Source organism: Epinephelus fuscoguttatus, linkage group LG23 (genome assembly GCF_011397635.1).
Source record: "Epinephelus fuscoguttatus linkage group LG23, E.fuscoguttatus.final_Chr_v1".
In the NCBI taxonomy this organism is placed as follows: Eukaryota; Metazoa; Chordata; class Actinopteri; order Perciformes; family Serranidae; genus Epinephelus; species Epinephelus fuscoguttatus.
In genome coordinates, this window is record NC_064774.1 from 4,134,558 (window position 1) to 4,161,408 (window position 26,851).

The window sequence follows — 26,851 nt, forward strand, 5'->3', positions numbered from 1 at the left end:
CTCCGCTTGCTACAAGAAGGATCAAATCATTACAGTGGTAGAGAGTGATGATAAATGTTTAAGAGTCATTATTATACTACTATTGGTAATTATTTTGTATTCACACAAAATCTTAAATGAAATCTCTTTAAATTTTTATACAAGTGACTTTTAAAATGATTCTCGTATTAACGAGCCGCCGATGTGACGTTGAAGGCAGCAAAACAATCGTCACTGCTCGTTGATTTTCGTCCTCGCCTCCTGATTGGTCCACTGGTTGTTCGTGTCTCCGGTCTGGCGGACGTTGCCTGTTCCAGGGAGTCACCTTGTCCCGGCTGCTGCATCTGCTGTACCGGTGAGAGAGCTGGGAGACCCTCCGGCTCAGAGGCACACAGAGGCAGGCAGGCAGCTAGAATCTGACCGGGGGACTGCGGGCTCTGACCGACCGACGGAAACATGGCGGACAAGAAGCCCAAGACCTCCCCGAAGGCCATCAAGTTCTTGTTCGGAGGCTTGGCCGGGTAGGTGCTGCCGCTAGCTCACATGCTAACGTGCTAATGTCAGTTAGCAGTCAGGGGAGCGGCTAACAGGAGAGCTAACGGAGAAGCTAGCAGAGCAGCTAACAGAGAAGCTAACAGGAGATAATAGAAACAGAATAAGTGCATGACTAATGCTGTCTCCACGCACGGGAGGTCACCGGAGAGCTGATCGTTATTCTGGTTGTTGTAGTTACATTTATACGTGATTAGCTTTAGCATTAGCTTCTGTTAGCGGATGCTCACAGCTGAGCTAACAGCTCTCACAGTACATAAGGTTTTACTTCTGACAAGAGCATTTATGTTTTTCTACCAAGTCAGTTTCTAACTTTTATATATTTATTATTTATGTGTTGATTGGTTCACGGCGTTTTAACATCTGTTGCCCTAAATATTTATTCATTCATATGTTACTACAGAAAGGTTGCACAAGTTCATGCACCTGGTGTGGAGCATTGATATATAAATGTATTTTATGTTTTGTTTTGTTTTTCATTTTTATCATAAAATGACAGTGTCTGTACTTTTTAAATATATTTCTGTTTTGTTTTTTTGCTTTATTTTGTTTTTTTAAATAAATTTGTGTGAAACGATTTTAATAGTCGATAATTCACTTGCAAGCTTGAAACAGGCAACTAATTGTAATTCTACTGCTGAAAAAATATTCCTTGCTATAACCTGCTGGTTCACACCATCTGGTGTATCATCTCTAGTCAGCAACTCTCTGTACTTCTGATTTGATTTGCAGCTTTTCAGACTTATTTTGCGGCTGAATATAATCTGTGGTTTCTTTATAAATCTGAATGAGGATAGTGATAGTGAGATGAAACAACACCAGCATCAGGTGGACTGTATTCATAATAAACATGTCACTATTTACAGCACAGTCCGTCCTTTTCTTACTTTATATTATTAGTATTATTACTATTACTGACAGCAGCTCTACAGCACCATCTCTGTGCAAAAAGGGGTAGAGTAAATGGAGTAAACAAAGGGGGTTATTCAGGCTGAGTTTAGCCCCACAGCAGCTCCTGTGGTCGGGTTTACAGGCTGATGGAGCCCACGCTCTCTCATGATGTCATAAGGGTTTTAAAGGCTTGAGTTAATACAGTGGAGCCCCTCTCACACACTCACACACACACACAGGACAGAGAACAGGTATGCATGTGGTCAAACTGGTTTGACTGTGCACACACACACACACACAGATTGACAGGCTGATCACAGATAAGGAGAGACGTCACTGAGCTGCAACAGTCGCCTGATTGAATAATCATCGATGGTCTGTGGGTGTAAAGTTTGCAGAAGCTTTATCTTTTTGCGATGACGTCACCTTGAGCTTTAAAAGCGTGTTCCAGGGACTTTTTCTCCCTGTGTCTGATGTTTCATAAACGACTCAACCAGAAAATAATCCATTACAGAAATAATGGTTGTTTGCAGCTCACTTCTTTCTCTGATCCGTTCAGACCTGTTGACTTAAGGCCCTGACACACCAAGCCGACGGTCGGCGGCTTTTCGGCCGATTGAGCATGTTGAATCGGCGGCGGAGCTTGTCAGTGAGAGAGATCACTCTGATTGGCTGTTCAGGTTTTATTTCCTCGCCCCTGTAGCGAGTGAATCTGCCTGTAGTGAAACCGGGGCTAACCGGTGCTTCCTCCTCAGGCTCCACTTCACTCAGCTGCCCCACAGACCCGCTGCTTCTTCACACTTTAACCTGAATAACAAACCGGAGCTAGCTGGGAGCGGCTAGCGGAGCGTTAGCCGCAGCGTGACCGGAGGGAAGCACAGCCAGTTAGCCTCCGCTAGTCTCTGAGCTAGCCCCGGCTCTCCGTTTGGATCCAACCGGAGCACCGAGCCCTGGTTTGTTATTCAGGTTAAAGTGGGAAGAAGCAGCGGGTTTATCGGGCAGCTGAGTGAAGTGGAGCCTGTGGAGGAAACACCGGGACCGGATCGTTAGCAGTGATGGGTATCGTGAAGATGTTACCGATTTAACTTCTCTTATTGATGTGCCTTGCGGTTCTCCTTCTAATTTCTTTTTAGAAAATATATACATTTAAAAAGAATGAATTCAGAACATGATTATTGGACATGTTAAATCTAACTAGATGTTGTTTCTAGAGCAGCAGAAAAGTCACTATATAAATAATATTCCTGACATCACAGTACTGACTGAAGGTTAGTTTTTATCAGCCGCTGTACGTCATTCCTCCTGTCCTCTGTCCTCTGTCCTCTGTCCTGCTCCCTCTCTGCTGCTGTCATTCACTGTATGAAGATAACAGCAACTTGGCAACCAGACCAGGCCTTTAATAGAGACAGGCCTTTAGTTGACAGCATGTGTAGCCACACCAGGCTAGTAGAAGGCACCGGGTGTTTAATTGAGACCAGGCTTTTAATTGAAGTCGATTTGTTTTGTCCTTCAGCTGTGGGTCATTTTTTACAGTGCGCAGACTACACACACTGAGTGGACACTATAAAGACACACACTGACCCATCTTGTGTCCCCCCCACAGCTGCCTCTGCATATCCTTTAAATGTCACGACCCTCCAACACACTTTAAAACATCTCAGGCGCGTGCACGACACATGAAGGAGCATGCACGAGGGACAGCTGCTGGTGTCAGACTGACTTCAGTGTGTCCGTCCTTTGTGATCCTGTCAGCATTAACTGTATTCTTCTCCACAGTATCATGAGTGCTGTGGACATCAGACTGTCCTCACCATGTGCAGTGATTGTGGACATTGATCAGAGGCCACAGTCTGAGTGAGACGTCTGTCTCTCTGTGGACACTCACATACATCAATAATTATAACAATGAAGGTCAAACAGTTGAGTATGGACGGAGCTTTTGTATCAGTGACTTCATTGAGATGAGCGTCTGTTGTGAGGTAACGATGGGATTGATCAGTGTTCAGCTGGTCAGCAGGTGAATGAACCTCAGTTTACACAGCTTTGGTTCCTGACTGATAAAGAGTTGATTTGCTGCAGTACAAACTGTTCAGAGCTCTGATAACACACTGTTATTACTGTGTCAGTGAACGCACCACCTATACCTCGACCTGTCTCTGTCTGTGTGTGTGTGTGTGTGTGTGTGTGTGTGTGTGTGTGTGTGTCTTACTCTGTGTGTGTGTGTGTGTGTGTGTCCAGGATGGGTGCCACAGTCTTCGTGCAGCCGTTGGACCTGGTGAAGAACAGGATGCAGCTGAGCGGTCAGGGCACGAAGGCTCGAGAGTATAAAACCAGCTTCCACGCTCTGTTCTCCATCCTGAAGAATGAGGGAGTCAGAGGCATCTACACCGGGTACCTGACGCATTACCTGCCTCTTCATCCACCACGTCACCTGACGCTTCATTTAACACTGTACCTGATAAATTCATTTGATGCGACATTTGACGCTTCACCTGCTTTTGTTATCTGTAAACAACCTGTCTCACAAAACCACCATCACCGACCAGCGTCTCCACACTGTTCATAATGAAGTCATTTAGATGTTTATTCATGTAAAAATAAAACAACAAATGTTTAATAATTAAAAATAAAAAACAATGTTTATTTAAGAAAATACTGATGTTGTTTAAAAAATGAATTATTATTATGATTTATTAAAATAAAAACTAAAAGTTTAATTATTAAAAGCAAAACAAAATTGTATTTACTAGAAATAAAAGCAACAAATGTTCTAATCATTACAAATAAAAAAACTGAATGTTTAATTATTTAAAGTAAAAAAGTTGTATTTTCTAAGAATAAAAAAACATGTTTAATAAAAAAAACATTTAACTTATTAAAAGCAAAAACATTATTTATTAAGAACCAAGTAACTAAGTATTTACTAAGAATAAAAGCAGTCAATGTTTTAATTATTAAAAATAAAGGCAGTAAATCTTAAGTCATCAAAAACAAAAACAACTAATGTGTAATTCATGAAAAACTAATGTTTTTTCATTAAAAATAAAAAACGAATGTTTATGTTTAAGAAAATAAAAACATCACGTGTATTTATCAAATATAAAAACAACACATTTATTATCAGAAAAAAATCAACAAATGTATAGTCATCAAAAATAAAACAAGAAATTCTAATTAAGAATACAGATTGTTTTTTATTGAAAATAAATAAAAGAAATAGTTATTTATCAAAAATTAAAAAAAACATAAAATTTTACTGAAAAAAAACAACAAATGCTTTTTTTTTAATAAAGAAAAAATATTAAAAAACATGTTTATTTTCTGCTTGTCAGTCTGTCTGCAGGTTTGTTGCGTCAGGCGACGTATACGACGACTCGTCTGGGAATCTACACCATCCTGTTTGAGAAGATGACCGGAGCTGACGGACGACCGCCAAACTTCTTCCTCAAGGTACGAAAATGTTAACTTCCTGTTTTCAGGGCTTCAACTTCATCTGACACTTCAGGTTCTGTCACTGAAAGCAGTGTCAGTTCATATATGAGAGCTGAAAACAGTCAAAGTGCCTGCCGGTGATTTCAGTGTAGAACGTTGCCATGGCAACACATTAGCTTACGACAGCTCATGTAAGGGCTAGCTTGGAAAGTAACATCTCAGATTACAGACAAACATGAAATATTTCTAATAAAAGATGAAAACGTGTGAAGAGTGGATCAGAGGTGGCTGTTGATGTGTGACAGAGTGGAGGCTGTATCGATGTCAGTTATAACTGTAGTGGTTGCTAATAGCAACAGAGAGTCAGCCGAATCCTGTCACACACTTAAGGCCCTGATGTGGAGAGTTATTTCCTCTCAAGCAGGCACAGAACAAATGCTCATTGGCTGTCAGCTGTAGCCTTTGTGGCGTGTTCATGTGCGACTTTCTTAGCTGAGACACAAGCGACGTGCATCAACGCTAGACGCTAGTTCTCTGAGGTCAGGTTGGTGTGTTTTACACAGAGTAACAGTGTGCTCCCCCTGCAGGCTCTGATCGGTATGACAGCTGGAGCTACAGGTGCATTTGTGGGGACGCCAGCAGAGGTCGCTCTGATCAGGATGACAGCTGACGGACGGTGAGACAGATGGACAGACACAGCTGATCATCTGTAGTCACAAATATGTTTGACTCAGTCATGTGTTTATGTGTTGGGTTTGATTGGTGGTTGATCACATGACAACATGAAACCAGTTCACATGGTGATGACTCTGTGGTGATGCTTTTGTCTGTCTCTCCAGTCTCCCTGCAGACCAGAGGAGAGGTTACACAAATGTTTTTAACGCTCTGGCTCGAATCACCAGAGAAGAAGGCGTCACCACGTTATGGAGGGTGAGGTTCATTTATGTCCCTTCCTCCCTTTAACCTTTTAACATTTTCTCAGTCTGCTAACATTACGTTTTGTTGTTTGTTTGTTTGTTCGTTGTAGGGGTGTGTTCCCACCATGGCTCGAGCAGTGGTGGTGAACGCAGCTCAGCTGGCCTCTTACTCTCAGGCCAAACAGGCGCTGCTGGACACAGGTACACACTATGCACATTAAATACCACACTCAGGTACACACAATAAACATGTACTGTAATGTGTACTTTCTGTGTGTTTTCAGGTTATTTTGGGGACGATATTTTGTGTCACTTCTGTGCTAGTATGATTAGTGGTCTGGTTACCACGGCAGCATCGATGCCCGTTGACATCGTTAAGACCAGGTGAGACTGTAAACTCTAACCACCATAATTAAGACCAGGTGAGACTGTAAACTCTAACCACCATAATTAAGACCAGGTGAGACTGTAAACTGTAACCAACATAATTAAGACCAGGTGAGACTGTAAACTGTAACCACCATAATTAAGACCAGGTGAGACTGTAAACTCTAACCAACATAATTAAGACCAGGTGAGACTGTAAACTGTAACCACCATAATTAAGACCAGGTGAGACTGTAAACTCTAACCACCATAATTAAGACCAGGTGAGACTGTAAACTGTAACCAACATAATTAAGACCAGGTGAGACTGTAAACTCTAACCACCATAATTAAGACCAGGTGAGACTGTAAACTGTAACCAACATAATTAAGACCAGGTGAGACTGTAAACTCTAACCACCATAATTAAGACCAGGTGAGACTGTAAACTGTAACCAACATAATTAAGACCAGGTGAGACTGTAAACTGTAACCACCATAATTAAGACCAGGTGAGACTGTAAACTCTAACCACCATAATTAAGACCAGGTGAGACTGTAAACTGTAACCACCATAATTAAGACCAGGTGAGACTGTAAACTGTAACCACCATAATTAAGACCAGGTGAGACTGTAAACTGTAACCAACATAATTAAGACCAGGTGAGACTGTAAACTCTAACCACCATAATTAAGACCAGGTGAGACTGTAAACTGTAACCACCATAATTAAGACCAGGTGAGACTGTAAACTGTAACCAACATAATTAAGACCAGGTGAGACTGTAAACTCTAACCACCATAATTAAGACCAGGTGAGACTGTAAACTCTAACCACCATAATTAAGACCAGGTGAGACTGTAAACTGTAACCACCATAATTAAGACCAGGTGAGACTGTAAACTGTAACCAACATAATTAAGACCAGGTGAGACTGTAAACTGTAACCACCATAATTAAGACCAGGTGAGACTGTAAACTGTAACCAACATAATTAAGACCAGGTGAGACTGTAAACTCTAACCACCATAATTAAGACCAGGTGAGACTGTAAACTGTAACCAACATAATTAAGACCAGGTAAGACTGTAAACTCTAACCACCATAATTAAGACCAGGTGAGACTGTAAACTCTAACCACCATAATTAAGACCAGGTGAGACTGTAAACTGTAACCAACATAATTAAGACCAGGTGAGACTGTAAACTCTAACCACCATAATTAAGACCAGGTGAGACTGTAAACTCTAACCAACATAATTAAGACCAGGTGAGACTGTAAACTGTAACCAACATAATTAAGACCAGGTGAGACTGTAAACTGTAACCACCATAATTAAGACCAGGTGAGACTGTAAACTGTAACCACCATAATTAAGACCAGGTGAGACTGTAAACTCTAACCACCATAATTAAGACCAGGTGAGACTGTAAACTCTAACCACCATAATTAAGACCAGGTGAGACTGTAAACTGTAACCAACATAATTAAGACCAGGTGAGACTGTAAACTCTAACCACCATAATTAAGACCAGGTGAGACTGTAAACTGTAACCAACATAATTAAGACCAGGTGAGACTGTAAACTCTAACCACCATAATTAAGACCAGGTGAGACTGTAAACTCTAACCACCATAATTAAGACCAGGTAAGACTGTAAACTGTAACCAACATAATTAAGACCAGGTGAGACTGTAAACTGTAACCAACATAATTAAGACCAGGTGAGACTGTAAACTCTAACCACCATAATTAAGACCAGGTGAGACTGTAAACTGTAACCACCATAATTAAGACCAGGTGAGACTGTAAACTGTAACCAACATAATTAAGACCAGGTGAGACTGTAAACTGTAACCACCATAATTAAGACCAGGTGAGACTGTAAACTCTAACCAACATAATTAAGACCAGGTGAGACTGTAAACTGTAACCAACATAATTAAGACCAGGTGAGACTGTAAACTCTAACCAACATAATTAAGACCAGGTGAGACTGTAAACTGTAACCACCATAATTAAGACCAGGTGAGACTGTAAACTGTAACCAACATAATTAAGACCAGGTGAGACTGTAACCAACATAATTAAGACCAGGTGAGACTGTAAACTGTAACCAACATAATTAAGACCAGGTGAGACTGTAAACTGTAACCACCATAATTAAGACCAGGTGAGACTGTAAACTGTAACCAACATAATTAAGACCAGGTGAGACTGTAAACTCTAACCACCATAATTAAGACCAGGTAAGACTGTAAACTGTAACCAACATAATTAAGACCAGGTGAGACTGTAAACTCTAACCACCATAATTAAGACCAGGTGAGACTGTAAACTCTAACCAACATAATTAAGACCAGGTGAGACTGTAAACTCTAACCACCATAATTAAGACCAGGTGAGACTGTAAACTGTAACCAACATAATTAAGACCAGGTGAGACTGTAAACTGTAACCACCATAATTAAGACCAGGTGAGACTGTAAACTCTAACCAACATAATTAAGACCAGGTGAGACTGTAAACTGTAACCAACATAATTAAGACCAGGTGAGACTGTAAACTGTAACAGGCTGCTGTTGAGTTTGTAAACAAAGTGTTGACCTTCTATTTTTGTCTCAGGATCCAGAACATGAGGATGATCGACGGGAAGCCCGAGTACAAAAATGGTTTGGTGAGTCACATAAATCTTTATTTAAAGTCTGAGGGCCTGTGTGGGGAGTTCCTGGTACTGTCCCTTGAAATGAATCCTAGAGAGAGGATCAGCACTGAAGGGACATGAAAGGGTTAAACTAGTGATGAGTCCGTGCAGCCACTGATCTTCGTCCTTTTGTTATCGTCTGTTATCGATCACTGATGACGCAACTAACGTGACTGGACACACAGAATACTTTAGCTCACATGCAACATTAGTATTGTTTTCCCAAAAGGTTCATAAATTTTACACGTGTTATCATTTTCTTATAAAATATATGGAGATTTCTTATTTAATTTTATTTATTTATTTATTTATTTTAAACATCAGGGCCACCATAATTCTTTTTTTAAATATTCTGCCTTTTTCTAGAAACATGACGTGACAGTTTTCATTAAACTACGACTTTTGCCTCAAAATATTTTAACTCAACATGCCAGATGTTTTCATCTCAGCTACATCCTCGGAAACCCTGTAGCTCTCTGTTCTTCTTCCTCTGTAGAATAAAAGCATGTAGCTCGGTGTTCTTCTTCCTCTGTAGAATAAAAGCATGTAGCTCGGTGTTCTTCTTCCTCTGTAGAATAAAAGCATGTAGCTCGGTGCGCTGACGTGTCATTTCCTGTCTCGGTCCATCAGGAGGTGTTGCTGCGAGTGGTGAAAAACGAGGGTTTCTTCTCTCTGTGGAAAGGTTTCACGCCGTACTACGCTCGGCTCGGTCCTCACACAGTCCTCACCTTCATCTTCCTCGAGCAGATGAACCGCCTCTACAAGACCCACGTCCTCGACCGCTGACACACACACACACACACACGCACACACACACACACACACACTGGAACACACACTGCCATAAGCACACACGCAGCCAGCATTTTGAATGAAGCTCAGCGAGAGTCAGTGTTAAACCAGGACTGTACCTAGTTACACACACACACACACACACACACACACACACACACACACACACATTCTCTGTGTTGTAAGTTCTTTTTGTAAAGAAAAGAATGTAAAATATAGTCCAAACATCATTCAGTGATGTTTTCAGTAGTTAATAATTATAATTCATAATAAGTCTTATTTGTAATGTCATGACCCCCCCCCCCCCCCCGGCCAGACACACGGCAACATGGGATTGCTGGGTAACCATGGTTACAGCTGGAGAAAGATGGATAATTAGGATAATTAAACATTATCTGAGCCTCACTTTGTCGTTTGTGTCTCTTTGTGAATTTCAAACATTTTAATTCTCAAAATATTACAAGAATTTTTTAACATTAATTTTCTTATCACATTATTCTTTAAGTGTTTCAACCTTGTTCCTGTATTATTTCTTTAAATATTATTTATTACAAATATGAGTCTTTCTCATAATATTACATTTTTAATATATTTTTAAAAAATCTATTTTTTTATATTTTTTCTTGCATTACCACTTATTCTTTAAATTCACATATTTGTAACATATTTTTTCTAATTTTATCACATTGTTCTCACAATATTGTGACTTTCAATTACAATAATTCAACATTCAAAATATTCTCATTTTACTCAAAACTGCAATCTAGAAATTTTTCCTTTTTCTCTCAAAATATTATTGTGTTGATTTTTCCTTCAAATACATTTTTCTTGTATCAAACTAATTCTTGAAATATTTCAGCTGTTTCTCAAAACAATGTTTTTTAGTGACGATACTAAAACTATGATGCTCCAACTTTTCTCTCTGAAATAACACTTTGTTCTTGAAATACTACTTTTTCTCAAAATATCCTGATTTTTTTTTAGAAATATCCTGACTTTATCTCTTTGAGGTTATTGAAGTGGTGAATATTCTACACAGAGCAGGAAGTACTAAACTACCAAAAAGAAGTGCTTCAGAAGTCTTGTCACAGCAGAAAATGTTAAACATTTAATAATTATCAAATACTGAGTTAACTTTGATAGGAAACAGAAACAGAAAACAGAATGAATGTTAATGTTTCCATGGAGACCAGCTGAGTGTTTAATGACCGTATGTTCATATCTGACTGGTTTGATCCACATGTTGTAGCTGCACGTGTCCAACAGGGGGCGTCACTGTTACAGCATGTGGCCAAAAGTATGTGGACAGCCCAGTGAGCAAAAGTGTCGTCCAGTGAAACTAAATCTTAATCTCCTAATTAATAATCGCTGAGTTAAAGTGTTATTAAGGGGATGACACCAGATAAAGAAAGATGTACATAATCATATATTAAAGATGAATTTTAACTGACATGAAAGACATATCTGAATTTCTGCAGTAAACTCTTCTATATAGGTGCAAATTAAGGAACAGATCTGATGTTCATTTGTGTATTTTAGGAAGTTTTGAGCAGAGAACAGCCCACTGAAACTGTGCAGATGACACATTTACACTTCCTACTTTTAGTCTGAAGTACTTCCTGTTGTCTTCAGAAGATTTTTCTCTGGGGATTAATTTCAGTGGTGCACATCTTAAAGAAAACTAGAGTGAAAGTGTGAAAATTATCCATCTCTGTTGGTTATGGAAAGACATCAGTGTGTGTGTGTGTGTGTGTGTGTGTGTGTGTGTGTGTGTGTGTGTGTGTGTGTCTCAGGCCTGCAGTTGTCTGAACGGGAAGTGTAGCTTGTGACAGGAAAAAGGCGTGATCTGTTTAGACGACGTGCAGCGTCTCTGTGGTTTAACAACACAAAAACAGTTCATTAAGATGTGTGAACATCACGATAAAACTGTGTGTGACGTGTGTGTGTGTGTGTGTGTGCGATCACAGCTACACACATCAGACTGATGTCTGCTCTGCTTTGCCTTATAAGGACACACACACACGCACTTGATATTCGTTCATGTTGCAGCAAAGACACCACTTCCTCTTATCTCGCTCGCCTCCACTTCTTTCAACTTGACTCAGAAAAGTTCACCGTTACAGAGGAAGTGTGTGTGTGAGTGTGTGTGTGATATTCAGCACTTCCTCTGCTCTCGTTGACATTCTTTAGCCTCCATAAAATGGCAGCTGAACTCCTCTCAAAGGCCACATACATGACAAGGACATGCTTCGCCTAGCCTAGCACAAAGACAGGAGGCAGGGGGAAATATTAGCCTAGCTTAGCACAACGACTGGGAGCAAATGGAAACCGTTAGCCTAGCTTACCCCTTCTACTGGTGCAGCCAATAACTGCTAAAGGTCCTACCACTGCAACTACAGCTACTGCTAACTTTACTACTATAACAGCTACTGCTACAGCTAGCACTAGTGCTGCAGTGACTGTGTATGCTGCTGGGGACAGCAGTGCTACAAAGATACCTCCACCTACTGTGTGCGCTGAAACTGCAGTAAGACGTGAAGAAGAGAGAAAACCACAGTCTGAATGTAGCTGCATCCCTCAGTGCAGAATCTCATCAGGTTTTTGTAGATTTTATGACAAGTCTGAGAGCGATTAAAGATTTTATGTGTTGCAGAGTTGAGCTCACTGATGCTGCCTCTCTGTGTTAATGGGACACATTCAGAGTGTTCTAGAAATGTGACATAAAACTAAACTGACCCTGGAGTTTGGTCAGACGTGCAGAGACTCAGCGGAGCATTTCTTCTCACAGTTTGTCCCGGTTCTTGTCAGACTGCAGTCTTACTGAAAAGGATCAAAGTGCGAATGGGGTTTGGTTTGAGTTTGTACTTCCTGTCACCAAAGACAGAAACAGAGAATGTGTGTGTGTGCTGTTAATGCAGATTGGATGGGTGTGTGTGTGTGTGTGTGTGTTTCTGTTTCCCCAGGGTATGCATACTGTAGATGGTAGCTTGTATAAACTTGCCAGTTTGACTCACCACACCTTTTCTGCTTCTCTCTCTCTCTCTCTCTCTCTCTCTCACACACACACACACACACACACACACACACCAGACCAGATTGATGGCCCTCCATGTTTTAAATTCCTCTGCTCTCCAGGGTCAAAGGTCACAAAACTGAAGAATCATCCAATCAGAATGCTCCAAATCACCCTGAGGCTGCTGCTGTAAAATATTACAATAATAACAGGTTTTTTTTAAATGGAAGATATGAAGGACTCTACCTCACATACTGCAACAACTACTGCTACCTTTACTCCGTCTACACCAGCTGCTGCTGCTGATACCTCTAGTACTCTTACTAGGCTACTGCCTAACTACTAACACAGTTTAAGATAGGGCCACTGCTGGTAGCTGCAGTACTACCAGTACAGCCGCAAATACTGCAGCAGATACCACGACTAAAGCTGAAGCTACTGCAGCTACTGCTACAGTTACTACAACCACTACTAGTACAGCAACTTCAACTGTCGCTGGTGCTCCTACTACAACTAAATATTACTACTGCTACTACTGAAGTTACTACTAATGCTACTGTGCAGCAACTAAAACTGCCACTAGTATTACTACTACAGCTAAAGCCACTGCCATTACTACAGCTACTGCTAGAGCTACTGCCGTTACTGATGCTGCTAAAGTTACTACTACGACTACTTGTGCAGCTACTAAAACTGCCACTAGTACTGCTGCAGGGCTGCCAACTTATCAAAAATCCTTGGAATGAGATTCAGCGGGCTGACCACAATTTTGTCGTTTAGGCCTCCACATAAAATCTTTGTTTGTCAGCTGATTTGGTAGATGTGATCCTGATCCCCCGCATGTGACTTCCTGCATTGTGGTGCGGTTAGGGGTAGCACTGTGGAGATGGGCAATACCTACATTCATTCAAGGCCACCCTGACCCGCAGGGCCTTCACAAGTGAGCCTGCATTCAGCTCAGAGTGACTGAACTAGTTAAAAGCAGAAACTAGGACTTGTCTATGTGGCATATAGCCTATTACTTTATGGACACGAGACCCATTTTGGATTTAAAGCAAAAATCATGGTGGTTGAATATATTTTGATTGGGATCTAACTAAATTTATGACAGCAGAATTTTTGGCCTATCTACTGCTTGCTCTGCCCAGCTGCTTGAAAGGATGGCTGCTGCAGCAACAGGCTATTATTTTAATTTGGCTGCTAACATAAAGTACTCTTTGCTGCTAATTTAGCATTTTTGACATTTACAAAGCTCCAAATGCCTTTACATGCTCTCACAACACATATAAGGAACTAAATATAAAGTTTAAATGCTAAGGATTAACTACTTCACATGAGAGTTAGCAGCTATGCTACTACTACAACTAAAGCTACTTCCATTACTGCTGCTGCTAAAGTTTCCTCTAATGCTACTGTGCAGCAACCAAAACTGCCACTAGTACTACTGCTGCTACTACTAAAGCCACTTCTATTACTACTGCTACTGCTAAAGTTACTACTAATGCTACTTGTACAGATACTTAAACTACCATGAGTAGTACTACAACTACAACTATGATGTCTTTACTACTGCAACTGCTGAAGTTACTACAACCACTACTTGTACAGCAACACAAACTGTCGCTAGCACTACTGCCACAGCTACAGAAACTAAACTACATTCACTCTGGATCGTGAGTTAGCAGTAATAGTACATGCTTTAACAGTGTAGCAGTACTGTGAGGTGTTACCACTGACTCATGTGAAGAAGTAAGGTGAAGCCTCCAAGTTTTAACATGTCGCTCTCCCTCCTCACACCCACACGTCTGGACTGGCTCAGGTATGTCAGGTGAGTGTGTGTGTGTGTGTTGTGCTGGACTGGACTGAGGAATGCAGCATGTATGAGCAGAGCAGGAACACAATCCATCACAGAGACAATAAGAACACTCTAACAAAAATGAGTGTAAATGCTGTGTTAACATGCAGACTTTAACTTTCCTTAGCACTGATTCTAATGCACTTTGTGTCAAGAGCTGCCATTGTAATGCTCACCTGCGATGAACTTCAAGTCCCAGAATTCACTGCAGGTACAGTACTGTGGGTGAGGCTGCTGATGGATTACTGTAAGGGCCAACTGCTCAAACCACTGGAGGAAGTAATGTTAACATTATTTTGCTGGAAAGACAACCGAGAAACTACAAAGACACACAAATGACCACAGAGAGATGCAAAATGACACAAAATGACACAAAATGACCACAGAGAGATGCAAAATGACCACAGAGAGATGCAAAATGACACAAAATGACACAAAATGACCACAGAGAGATGCAAAATGACCACAGAGAGATGCAAAATGACACAAAATGACACAAAATGACCACAGAGAGATGCAAAATGACGCAAAATGACCACAGAGAGATGCAAAATGACACAAAATGACGCAAAATGACCACAGAGAGAGGCAAAATGACCACAGAGAGATGCAAAATGACGCAAAATGACCACAGAGAGATGCAAAATGACCACAGAGAGATGCAAAATGACCACAGAGAGATGCAAAATGACGCAAAATGACCACAGAGAGATGCAAAATGACACAAAATGACCACAGAGAGATGCAAAATGACCACAGAGAGATGCAAAATGATGCAAAATGACCACAGAGAGATGCAAAATGACACAAAATGACCACAGAGAGATGCAAAATGACGCAAAATGACCACAGAGAGATGCAAAATGACACAAAATGACCACAGCGAGATGCAAAATGACCACAGATCAAGATCAATAATTTTTGCCATATGGATTTGTGCAGATATTCGAAGGTAGTGGTTACATCTCTGTGTCCCATCTCAAAAATGTGAAGACGTTCTAACTGAGTACTCAAAGTGACTAAAACAACCACAGAGAGATGCAGATTACTATAAAGAGACACTTGCGATGAACTTCAAGTCCCAGAATTCACTGCAGGTACAGTACTGTGGGTGAGGCTGCTGATGGATTACTGTAAGGGCCGACTGCTCAAACCACTGGAGGAAGTAATGTTAACATTATTTTGCTGGAAAGACAACCGAGAAACTACAAAGACACACAAATGACCACAGAGAGATGCAAAATGACACAAAATGACACAAAATGACCACAGAGAGATGCAAAATGACACAAAATGACACAAAATGACCACAGAGAGATGCAAAATGACGCAAAATGACCACAGAGAGATGCAAAATGACCACAGAGAGATGCAAAATGACGCAAAATGACGCAAAATGACCACAGAGAGATGCAAAATGACCACAGAGAGATGCAAAATGACGCAAAATGACCACAGAGAGAGGCAAAATGACCACAGAGAGATGCAAAATGACACAAAATGACCACAGAGAGATGCAAAATGACACAAAATGACGCAAAATGACCACAGAGAGATGCAAAATGACCACAGAGAGATGCAAAATGACGCAAAATGACCACAGAGAGAGGCAAAATGACCACAGAGAGATGCAAAATGACGCAAAATGACCACAGAGAGATGCAAAATGACCACAGAGATGCAAAATGACCACAGAGAGACGCAAAATGACCACAGAGAGATGCAAAATGACCACAGAGAGATGCAAAATGACGCAAAATGACCACAGAGAGATGCAAAATGACCACAGAGAGATGCAAAATGACGCAAAATGACCACAGAGAGATGCAAAATGACACAAAATGACCACAGCGAGATGCAAAATGACCACAGATCAAGATCAATAATTTTTGCCATATGGATTTGTGCAGATATTCAAAGGTAGTGGTTACATCTCTGTGTCCCATCTCAAAAATGTGAAGACTTTCTAACTGAGTACTCAAAGTGACTAAAACAACCACAGAGAGATGAAGATTACTATAAAGAGACACTTGACGACTACAAAGAGACCCTTTGAGTCTGGGTGTGTTGCTTCTATATGTCAGAGGGCTGGGGGCCTATTTCATGACAGGGGCCCGGTGTCTCAGTATCTGTCTATGGCAGCAGCAGCAGAGTTCAGTCGGTGTCGACATGAACTGAAACAGATCAGGCGGAAGTGGTTTGTGTGTGGAAACTGTCACAGCAGCTTTCTGCTCACAGCAACACAGTTTGAACTCACTATTCCTCTCAAGATTTATTCTGTATGTGACTGCATATAGACCCAGTCCTGCTGTCACAACACCTTTGTAAAGTGAGGACATTTTGTAAAGTGAAGACTTTTTGTAACGTGGGGACATTTTTGTAAAGTGAGGACTTTTTTGTAAAGTAGGGACTTTTTTGTAAAGTGAGGACATTTGTGTAAAGTGGGTGTTCAGAGGTCAGTATCTGATCAAATATCTCCTCATCTGTTTCTGAGATATGACCAGAGATATTGGATGAAGCGAGATACCCAAATCAGCTCACTTCCTGATTCAGTGACATCAGCGCCACGCCCCCATAGGAGACTGGTGGCAGCTCTGAATGTATTGTCGTCAATGAGGAAAATGAACGTGATCACAATTTATGGTCAATTCTTTCGCCCTGTAGTCACTAAAGTAAATATTGGGTTCATTTTCCACAAGCCACACATCTTCCCAATATTCTGACACTAGGGGGGTTGAGGGAGAACAGGCTCTGATTGGAGGGAGAGCTAACCACGCCCACTTAGGAGACAGGAAGAGTAACCGTTTTCTTAACATTGGATAAGCCTACAGTTGGGTATCTCCCTTCATCCAGTATCTCTGATATGACGTTAAAACATGATGATGTCACAGTCAAGCTGACCTTTGACCTTTTGGATATAAAATGTCATCACTTCATTATTTTATCCTGTTAGACATTTGTGTAAAATGTTAGCAAATGAATTACAGCTGTAAAGATGTTTTATGAGGTCATAGTGACCTTGACCTTTGACCTTTGATCATTAAATTCAATTAATGCATATCCACATTGTTCTTTTTTTTTTTGTAAATATTTGAATAAATAAAATGTATATTGAGCCATGAAAGTAAACACCTGCACTGCTTGGAACTTGATTTATTTATTTATTTTAATATTTTCCATGTTTAAAATCCAAAATGGCCACCATAGAGAGTTTGACAGAAATGGAAACATTAGTTTTTATATTCCTCATGTTCTAACGATTCCAAAAATGTTTAGTTTATAGACTTCCAAAGAAAAAGAAAAGATACACTGGGAGCTGGACTGTATGCTTTTTGGATGAACTGTAAATTACCTTATGAAGAATGTGACATAAAAAATATTGAAAAAGAAAAGTGAAATAACTGTGATAATTAGTCATGTGACCATGTGTATTTAGCGCACCTGTGAGTGGTCATGTGATAAGCAAACCTGCAGAAGCCACGGGCGAAACGTGTTGTTCATTCCTAATAAACTGACAGTGATTCAGTTCAGTGTGCCATGGTTTATGTTTCTGATCTCATCTGAGACGTTCCTGCAGCCGACCAGCACCCGATCCTTGAGACGAGCTGTGCAGAGGGAGTTCTGTTTAATGATAAGAGACATATTGATAATGGTGACAGACAGATGTGAACTCCAGTATGAACTCTGTGATTTGTTCTCGGCGCTCCAGCAAGGTGCAATGACTGATGGGTAATTGTGCCGTTGTTCACTTCTCCCCCACAAACCTCACAGTTCCCTCTGAGCTCCCTGCAGACTGCAGTCTGAACATGGGTGAAACCCTGCAGTCCACATCAGCTCAACTTCACTTCCTGGTTTTTACTTCCCAGGTGAGAGAGAGCGTGCGAGCGAGTGAGAGAGGGAGAGAGAGAGAGAGAGAGAGAGAGAGGTGGAGAGACACTGGGCAACAGTGAGCGAGGGAGGAAGCTGCCTGCAGGCTGGGAGTGGTCGGACGTATAAAAGACAACTAGTCTTCCTTCTTTCGACATTTGACTTCTGTTACCCTTCTCCCTTACACCCGAGACTGCACCTGACCAGGTAAGCTGACGTGGTCTCTCACACACACACACACACACACACAATCTCTGTCAGTTATTGGGTATTGTTTTGTTGATTGATTTGCTTCTTCTTTTCATGTTTTTGATTCTTATGAAGCTGATTTACAAACACGTACTGGCTGTCAGTCAGTGAGCGTACATGTAGTCCTGATCTGTGTGTGTGTGTTGGTGATTGATCAGGATGTCGTGGGACGGTTACATCACTAATCTGACTGCTCACGGCATGATCGATGATGCAGCCATCTGGGGCAAAAAACCTGGGGAAGAGTCTCAGTGGGCCGCATCACCAGGCCTCAGCAACATTTCGGTAAACACACACACACACACACACACACATTCAGTGTTTCTGTTGTTGAAAAACCCTCAAACACTTCACTCTCCAGACTGAGCCAAAAAACACCATGTAAAACACAAATCTGTGAGTTTTTGGGATCGTAAGTTTGATTTCACACTACAAGAACAGTCTTTCTCAGTCCTCAGGAAGAATTTCAGCGTGAGATACTTCCTCTTCCTCCTTCACACATGTCTAAGTCTCATGTGTCTGTAGTTTTTGGCCAACGGAAGGCTGATTCCAGTATTTAAACTCGGTTTGTTTTAACCAAACAATGCTAATTTTGGAAACAGGACAGAATCAGGTGGAGCAAGTCCTTTAACATCAAGACATAAACCTTTATTCTTAAAAATTCACGTTTGCAACAGGTGACCTCACCCTAAGAACTGTAGAAGCTCACTTACTTTATATAGATGTCTGTAAGGTTTTTGTGACTTGGTTAAATAAAAGGGGTTTTGCAGTTTTCCACCAGGTTGTTTCTTCATCTTGAGTTTGGGGCGTGTTCAGTTTGTCGCTTGGCTGGTTCCTGCTCCATCAGCACAGGCGGGTGGAGCTGCTGTTGCATTCAGGTGCTGTAGGAAAAGAAATGCAGGTTTGCAGCTCCTCTGCAAAAATGAAAAAACAGTCAGTTTTGTTAAAACAGGTGACAAAAAGTGAGACGCTTTGACGCTTAGTGCAAGAAAAATCCCAGTATGAAGGCAGACTGACCGGGCAACACGTTGAAATGTCCCAGCTTACTGGCTGATTTCTGTATTTTATTCATTTATTTTTATGTGGACAGAACATGAGAGAATGAGAGAATATGTAATGTCATTTTTTGCAGTGTGATAATAGAGATGGATTTTGGATTGTGTGTCTTGTTTTTCTAACCAACTGACAGGAAACAAAAAACATGTTTTACCTCTGTATGTGTACTTTCCTTGTCTTTTATATTTTTTGGAGCTCTTTTGGAGTCAAAAATGTGAGATTGAGGTGTTAAATTGACAGAAAAACATTTGAATCGTGTGACCTCAAAAACATTTTTTACATTATTTACATAGTTTTTTGGGAGGTTGAGTTAAAACAAGTCCTTCGTGTGAGAGAAAATGACGAGCTGCGGAGGACATTTTTTTTTTCAGTGCGATCGTTCTTTTATCGACGGGTAATGAAAACTTTAAGTGTTATATGATTTTTATGAAGGCCCGGCTCTGCGGAGCTAATTTCTGAGTTCAGGTCTGTGCAGCAAGAATGTTAACGGTTGAGTTTAAATTGAAGACTCTTTTTTGAGAAGCATCAGTCGTGTGTCGTTTCCGGGCGTGTCTGTGGTTTTTTGGGGCTGCAGTCTGAGCGTTGGACTAACTACCTTATAAGGACATGATGTCGAAAAAGAGCAGCGAGTACAGGAAGTGGAGACGATCACTTCTTGTTTCTCACACACACACACACACACACACACACACACACACACACACACACACAGTGAGGTGAGGGTGGAGATTACACAATGTGTGAATTCAACACATACACACACACACACACACACACACACACACACACACACACACACTGTGCAAACCTGCAGGGTTTGTTTGTTTATTTGCTTGTTTGGTTACAACTGGCAGTTTATAATCTTTAAAATCTTAAAGTGACCCATTGTGTGTTTATGTGTGTGTGTGTGTGTGTGTGTGTGTGTGTGTGTGTGTGTGTGTCATGTCGTGTCTTGACTCGTCCTCCACATTCTTCTTCTGCAGCTCTGTTGAAACCCAAATGAGTTCAAACCTGCTGATCAATCGGTCAAAACTTTAACGGAAGTAAAAGTATCCATAAAACAACATAACAATACTCCATTAAAAGTAAAAGTCCTGCATTCAAAATCCTTACGTACAAGCACACAAGTACTATCAGCTTCATGTTGTAAAGGTATGAGCAGTGAAAGTACGCACGCTTTATCAGCGTCATGTAGATAAATATATGTAATGTTAATTAAATGTTATGAATGTGTTATATTTGAGATTATGTCAGAGAGTCACTAGTTTTTGGGGCATTTTAGTTGATGAAAAATTGAATTGGAAAACACATTAATTTTTATTTGTAACATTTTTTTGTACTTTATATTATTGCCTGATGTATCCCTATTTGATTTATGGAAATGTTGTTTGGGCAAATACATACCCCTCCAATCATCATAAACTTTATGTGTTGCTAAAACGATTTGCTAGATTGACATCTTTTTTCAAACTCTAACGAAATGTCAGTGTTCCACTAATAAGGAGAATGAACCTTTTTGAACTGACATAACTATTCACCAGATATATGTTTATACATGAATAGATGTTAACAGATGTTAAAACTAACAATGTTAGTTTAGTTCTTCTTTACTTATTCTGTTATTGTTTATTTTTTGTCTTAAGTTAAGGGAGGTCTGTTTGTTTAAGCCTTAGCCCTGGGCTAAAAGCTCACTCAGCCTCACTTAGGGTCTAAGAAAGCTTTCACACTTCTTGCACATTCCAAAATGGGCTAACCCTGACTTTAGATGAGGGTTTGGCGGCTGATCTCCAGAGCAGGTTAGCCTCTATAGCGCTATCTCTGTTGTAGGGCTGTTGTAACCATAGTAACTACTAACCAAAATTGGAGGCACCTAGCAAGCTAGCTAACTTAAAACAACTGTCAGTTAGGTGGTGGTACTTTGCTAGACACCCATAAGGCACAAAAACAGCAACATGTCTTCTGTCTGCTGGAAAAGGTCCAACAATAGATGTCTTATTCTTATAGATGTCTGTTTCGCAACAGTTTTCTCTGTTTTTAATGCTTCTCCGTGAAAGAGAAGCCACTGGCCTGTAGAAGTACGGTGTGAATCATATGGGCTTAGGTCAACCTTGGGTTAACAATGACTGTGTGAGAAGGATCTAAGTGAGCCCAGAGCTAGCTGATTTACAGTGTGAGAAGTCACTAATTATTTGCTATCAACTGACTAACTTACAGTGGTGGAAGAAGATCTCAGATCTCTTCCATAAATACAAGTAATAATACCACAGTGTAGAAAAGCTCATGAAACTCATTAGAGACAAAAGTCCTGTATTTAAAATTAGACTTTAGTAAAAGATTGTAAGTGCATAAATATATATGATATTAAACTATAATTATTGATACATTAATGTGTTGATGACTTTAATGTTGCAGCCGGTAAAGGTGGATCTCATTTTAATTACTATATTTTGCTTGGTAGTTTAATCTATAATATTGCTTTATAATTTATTATTAATTATATTTTGTATTATAATCTGAATCTGTAAAGTAACTAAAGCCGTCACATAAATGAAGTGCATTTAAAAGTGTAATGTTTCCCTCTGAGATGAAGAGGATTAGAAGTATAAAGTAGCAGAAAATGGAAATACTCTAGTAAAGTGCATATACCTCGTACTTTTACTTAAGTACAGCACTCAATTAAAGTACTTTGTTCCTCTCCACTGGTGATAACTGATGGACTAATCGTTACAGATCCAATACAGGAAGTTTATGAACCAGTGTGTCCCTGCAAGTGAGGCAGCAGATACAGTTAAACAACGCGCAGTCAAACCAGTCAAACCAGTTCAGTGGAATTCATGGAAATACTGGAGGAAACAACAGAGCCCCCACCTCCCGACATGTGCTGCCCTTCAGCCAGGCACTCTGTTGGACTAGTATGAGGAGTGCAAACACAGACAAGGTTTTATGTGGTGGAAACTCAAAGTTAACAGAGGTTTTATGGAGTGCAGGGAGTAAAAAGTCAAAAGTGACGAGCCCTTAGGGACAGCAGTTAGTTATTGCAGTTTTCCAGCAGTTGGAGCTGCAGCAGTGACACAGATCATAGAGGAGATCACACATGTTGAATCATTCAGTGTGACATCTCCTCATCTCTGCTGTGTATCCAGAATAAAAGTCCATGAATCCACTTAAAAATCATGGGGAAAAAAGAGTAATAATATTTTAAGTTTTCTTCAGTATCACAGTGATCCAGTGGATGTTCTCTGTACATCCACTGGATCACTGCAAACAGGAGCTGCTCACACATCATTCAGTTCACTGTGAATGGATACACTTCGACTGCATGGAGACACATAGAAGCTACAACAACAGGGTGATGGGGGGAATTTATCAGGGAATGCGGTGGGTCCTTTGTTGGTTCATGTCTCAGATCACACATGATAATAACCAGTCTGTCTCTCTCGCTCTCTCTCTTTCTCTTAGGTGGAGGAAATTAGGAGGCTGGCTGGTGACACAAACGCTCTGTTCAGCAATGGCCCTACCATTGGGGGAATGAAGTGCAGGCTTCTCCAAGATAATTCTGATGACCCCAATGTACTCAGCATGAATCTGAAGTCAGTGAAAGATGAACAGGGCAACACCCGCTCTGTATGTGTTGGCGTCAGCAAAACAGGTAAGCAGAACTGACAACAAAAAGCAGCCATCTTCCTCTGTCTGATTTCATCTGTTTGTTACAAAGGCATGAAACAGACATCACGTGGACTGTCTGACATGAGCATCAGATATTTTTCTATTCATTCAACAGTCCAATTTACCAACATAGGCTAATATATAATAATAATAATAATAATAATAATAATGATAATAATAAGAGCTGTCAAGGGATTAAAAAAAATCTAATTAATTACAAGCTCTGCGATTAATTAGATTAATCACATACATCAATTTTTGCTGTGAAAGTATTTATGAAATTTCAGTTCAAATGAATGTTGTCAGATGTGTCGTAGCAAAGCTGCTGGATTTTGGACACAGTTGTCCCCCTGTCCTCGACCACCCAAACTGGTCTGCAGTCCATTCTGTAAGGGAGTCAGTGAGTCGGTCACAGGTAGACTGACTCAGTCTGAACACCTGGTCGAGTGTGGCTCGATGAGGCTGACTGCTAACGTTATCGTCAGAGGCTGTGCTAGCTCAGACCACAGGGTTCGCTGCTAAATGCTTTGTGTTGAGGTGATGTTTCAGGCTTGAAGTTCTCTGATGGTACTCCTTACAGCAGAACCTGCAGAGAACAGTGCTCCTATCAACAGGGGTATATCTTAAATGGCCAAGAAAAGAGTGGGTGTAGAGCGTGTTCCTGTGTATACCCTCCACTACACCACTGATCATGCTGTAATTTACTTAACAGTCACACGGTAACATTCAGTAGTGCGCCAGTGAGCTAATAATCTGCTCTGGCCTCATCCGTCCATACCCCGTCTTTCATTCATTCATTTTCCGTAACTGCTTTTCCTGTTGAGGGTAGCGGGTGCGGGCTGGAGCCTATCCCAGCTGACACTGGGTTTAGCATGAACTTCTCTGAACCTCTGAGTCTGGCTTGAGAACCTTGGAAAAGAAGCAGTTTGTTTTTCAGTTGGCTCATTTAGCAAGCATCTGATACCTGCTGTCCGCTCACTCCTCTGCACCATCGTCATCATCGCCTGCCGCACACTGCTTAAATAAATCCATTAGTTCAGCACACATTAGTGTGTGTGTGTGTGTTTTTTTTAATAAGTCAAAGTTTGACCCTCCTGTCTCACTCATGTGTCTCTGTCTGTCTCCACAGCTCTAGTCATAGCTAAGGGATCAATAGAATCCATTGGGGGTACGTTGGTTCAACAGGTGCACCCGATTGTCAAACACCTGAAGGACAACAATTTTTAAGACTTCCTGAACCAACCAGACAAGACGACCGCCACCCCCTCCTCCAGCTGACTGTCTTAGCGTATCGACTCACTGGCCGCTGTTCTGAGCTTCTTTAGTTTTTTATTATTTTAATTCTGCCATCAGGGATAATAAAAAAAGTGTTCCAAGTTGTATTCCATGTCATGTGTGATTGATGAAACTGAACACACACACAGTGGTGATGAACCATGTGTGAAGGTGTGTTAGCGTGTTCAAATCTGATCTTACTGCAGGGAGCCAGTGTTACATTTTTACAGATATTATGAATCTCTGTCCAGTCACACCTCTGTTGAAACAAATCACACGCCTTAAAAATAAAAAGACCAAAATGTTTATTCTTAAGAACACTCTGTGTGTTTCTGTGTTTGTGTGTGTGTGTGTTTTGGCATGTATTCCTATCTTTGTAAGAGAGAGTTTCCATTTAAAACCATTACGTGGGGTCATTTTCGTTCAGTGAGAACATTCTGCCTTGTAAGGTAAGGTAAGGTAGGGTAGGGTAAGGTAGGGTAAGGTAGGGTAGGGTAAGGTAGGGTAAGGTAGGGTAGGGTAAGGTAGGGTAAGGTAGGGTAAGGTAGGGTAGGGTAAGGTAGGGTAAGGTAGGGTAAGGTAGGGTAAGGTAGGGTAAGGTAGGGTAGGGTAAGGTAGGGTAAGGTAGGGTAAGGTAGGTTTTATTTGTCACATGCACAATTATACATAGTACAATGCCCAGTGAAATGTGTTTTTATACCTGCTGCCAGTAGAGGAGAAAACATGAATTTCACACAGCACACAAGATAAGAAAATATAAGTATAAGTGTATAGCTGAGAAAGTTAGACTAAGATAAAATAGAATAAAAATAAATGAATAAATAAGTTATAAACTATAAACTTAAGGTGTAAACTTAAAAGGGGGTAACTCTGTGTATATACATGTAATTTCAATATTGCAGCTGTGTCAATAAAGTGCAGTAATGCAGTGTTTTTTAATCCAGTTTAGGCTCAGAGTTGAGCAGACGGATGACATGGGGGGTAGAAACTGTTCTTCAGCCTCTCAGTCTTTGTCTTCAGACAGCGGTAACGCCGGCCTGATGGCAGGAGGGAGGAGAGAGAGTGTCCGGGGTGGCTGGGCTGTTTCAGGATCTTCCTGGCCTGTAACCTGCAGCGTTTTGTATAAATGTCCTGCAGGTTAGGGAGGGGGGCTCTGATAGTCCGCTCCGCTGAACGGACTACCCTTCTGAGGGTCAGGAAGTCCTGCTTGGTGCAATTTCCCATCCAGGTGGTGATGCTCCCACACAAGATGCTCTCAATGGTGCAGGTGTAAAAGTTCCTGAGCACCTTGAGAGGGAGCTTAAAGTCCCTGAGGCGTCTGAGGAGGTAGAGACGCTGTCTGGCCTTCTTCACAATGGTGTGTAAGTGATGAGTCCACGACAGGTCCTGTGAGATGGTCACTCCCAGGTATCTAAAAGTGTCCACCCTTTCCACCTCAGAGCCACTGATGATGAGTGGATGTAAGTCCCTCTGCTGTGTCCTGCTGAAGTCCACAATCAGTTCCTTTGTTTTGCTGACATTCAGCAGGAGGTGGTTCTCCCGGCACCAGTCCTCCAAGTGGGACACCTCCCTCCTATAGGCTGTCTCGTCATTGTGGGAGATTAGTCCCACAACAGCGGTGTCGTCAGCAAACTTTATGATGACGTTGGAATCTGACGTGGCCTCGCAGTCATGTGTGTACAGCAGCAGAGGGCTGAGCACACAGCCCTGGGGGGATCCAGTGTTGAGAGTGAGGGGGGCTGAAGTGAGGTGACCCACTCGAACCACCTGTGGTCTGCCAGTCAGGAAGCTGTAGATCCACCTGCACAGGGAGGAGTCCAGACCCAGGTCAAACAGCTTACAGACCAGTCTGGAAGGGACTATGGTATTAAATGCTGAGCTATAGTCAACAAACAGCACTCTCACATAGTTTCCCTTACCAGTGTCCACGTGGGAGAGGGTCTTGTGGAGGAGGAAGGTGATGGCGTCATCTGTGGATCTGTCTGGCCGGTATGCAAACTGTAACGGATCCAGGGTAGTGGGCAGAGTGGAGGCGATGAATGTCTTAATCAGTCTCTCAAAACATTTCATCACCAGTGATGTGAGGGCTATGGGCCTGAAGTCATTTGGACTACTGGGATGGGGTTTCTTTGAGACAGGGACTATTATGGACTTCTTAAAGCAAGTTGGAATCACACACTGTCTGAGTGAGAGGTTGAATATCAATGTAAACACAGGCACCAGCTGATCAGCG

General features: G+C 41.2%; 2 protein-coding genes across 2 annotated transcripts; both read left to right on the top strand.

The window, feature by feature from the left end:
* The first annotated feature begins 260 nt into the window (after positions 1-260).
* slc25a11 (solute carrier family 25 member 11) lies at positions 261-9,807 on the top strand. The gene is made up of 9 exons (XM_049568401.1): positions 261-500; positions 3,661-3,813; positions 4,755-4,872; positions 5,442-5,530; positions 5,694-5,784; positions 5,882-5,972; positions 6,056-6,155; positions 8,767-8,818; positions 9,476-9,807. Exons 1-9 carry the CDS (start codon positions 436-438, stop codon positions 9,629-9,631), a joined length of 915 nt encoding a protein of 304 aa, XP_049424358.1. The 5' UTR covers positions 261-435; the 3' UTR covers positions 9,632-9,807.
* An 8,615-nt stretch (positions 9,808-18,422) lies between these two features.
* pfn1 (profilin 1) lies at positions 18,423-24,936 on the top strand. Its single transcript, XM_049568395.1, has 4 exons — positions 18,423-18,579; positions 18,780-18,906; positions 23,137-23,326; positions 24,473-24,936. Exons 2-4 carry the CDS (start codon positions 18,781-18,783, stop codon positions 24,568-24,570), a joined length of 414 nt encoding a protein of 137 aa, XP_049424352.1. The 5' UTR covers positions 18,423-18,579; position 18,780; the 3' UTR covers positions 24,571-24,936.
* Positions 24,937-26,851: the final 1,915 nt, after the last annotated feature.

Excerpts from the sequence above, each read along its gene's own strand:
- slc25a11 (XM_049568401.1), top strand. The coding sequence starts at position 436 with ATGGCGGACAAGAAGCCCAAGACCTCCCCGAAGGCCATCAAGTTCTTG. Across the intron at positions 3,814-4,754 it reads GTCAGAGGCATCTACACCGG|TCTGTCTGCAGGTTTGTTGC; the intron begins GTACCTGACGCA and ends TCTGCTTGTCAG. Across the intron at positions 5,973-6,055 it reads ACAGGCGCTGCTGGACACAG|GTTATTTTGGGGACGATATT; the intron begins GTACACACTATG and ends GTGTGTTTTCAG.
- pfn1 (XM_049568395.1), top strand. The coding sequence starts at position 18,781 with ATGTCGTGGGACGGTTACATCACTAATCTGACTGCTCACGGCATGATC. Across the intron at positions 18,907-23,136 it reads CAGGCCTCAGCAACATTTCG|GTGGAGGAAATTAGGAGGCT; the intron begins GTAAACACACAC and ends TCTTTCTCTTAG. Across the intron at positions 23,327-24,472 it reads TGTTGGCGTCAGCAAAACAG|CTCTAGTCATAGCTAAGGGA; the intron begins GTAAGCAGAACT and ends CTGTCTCCACAG.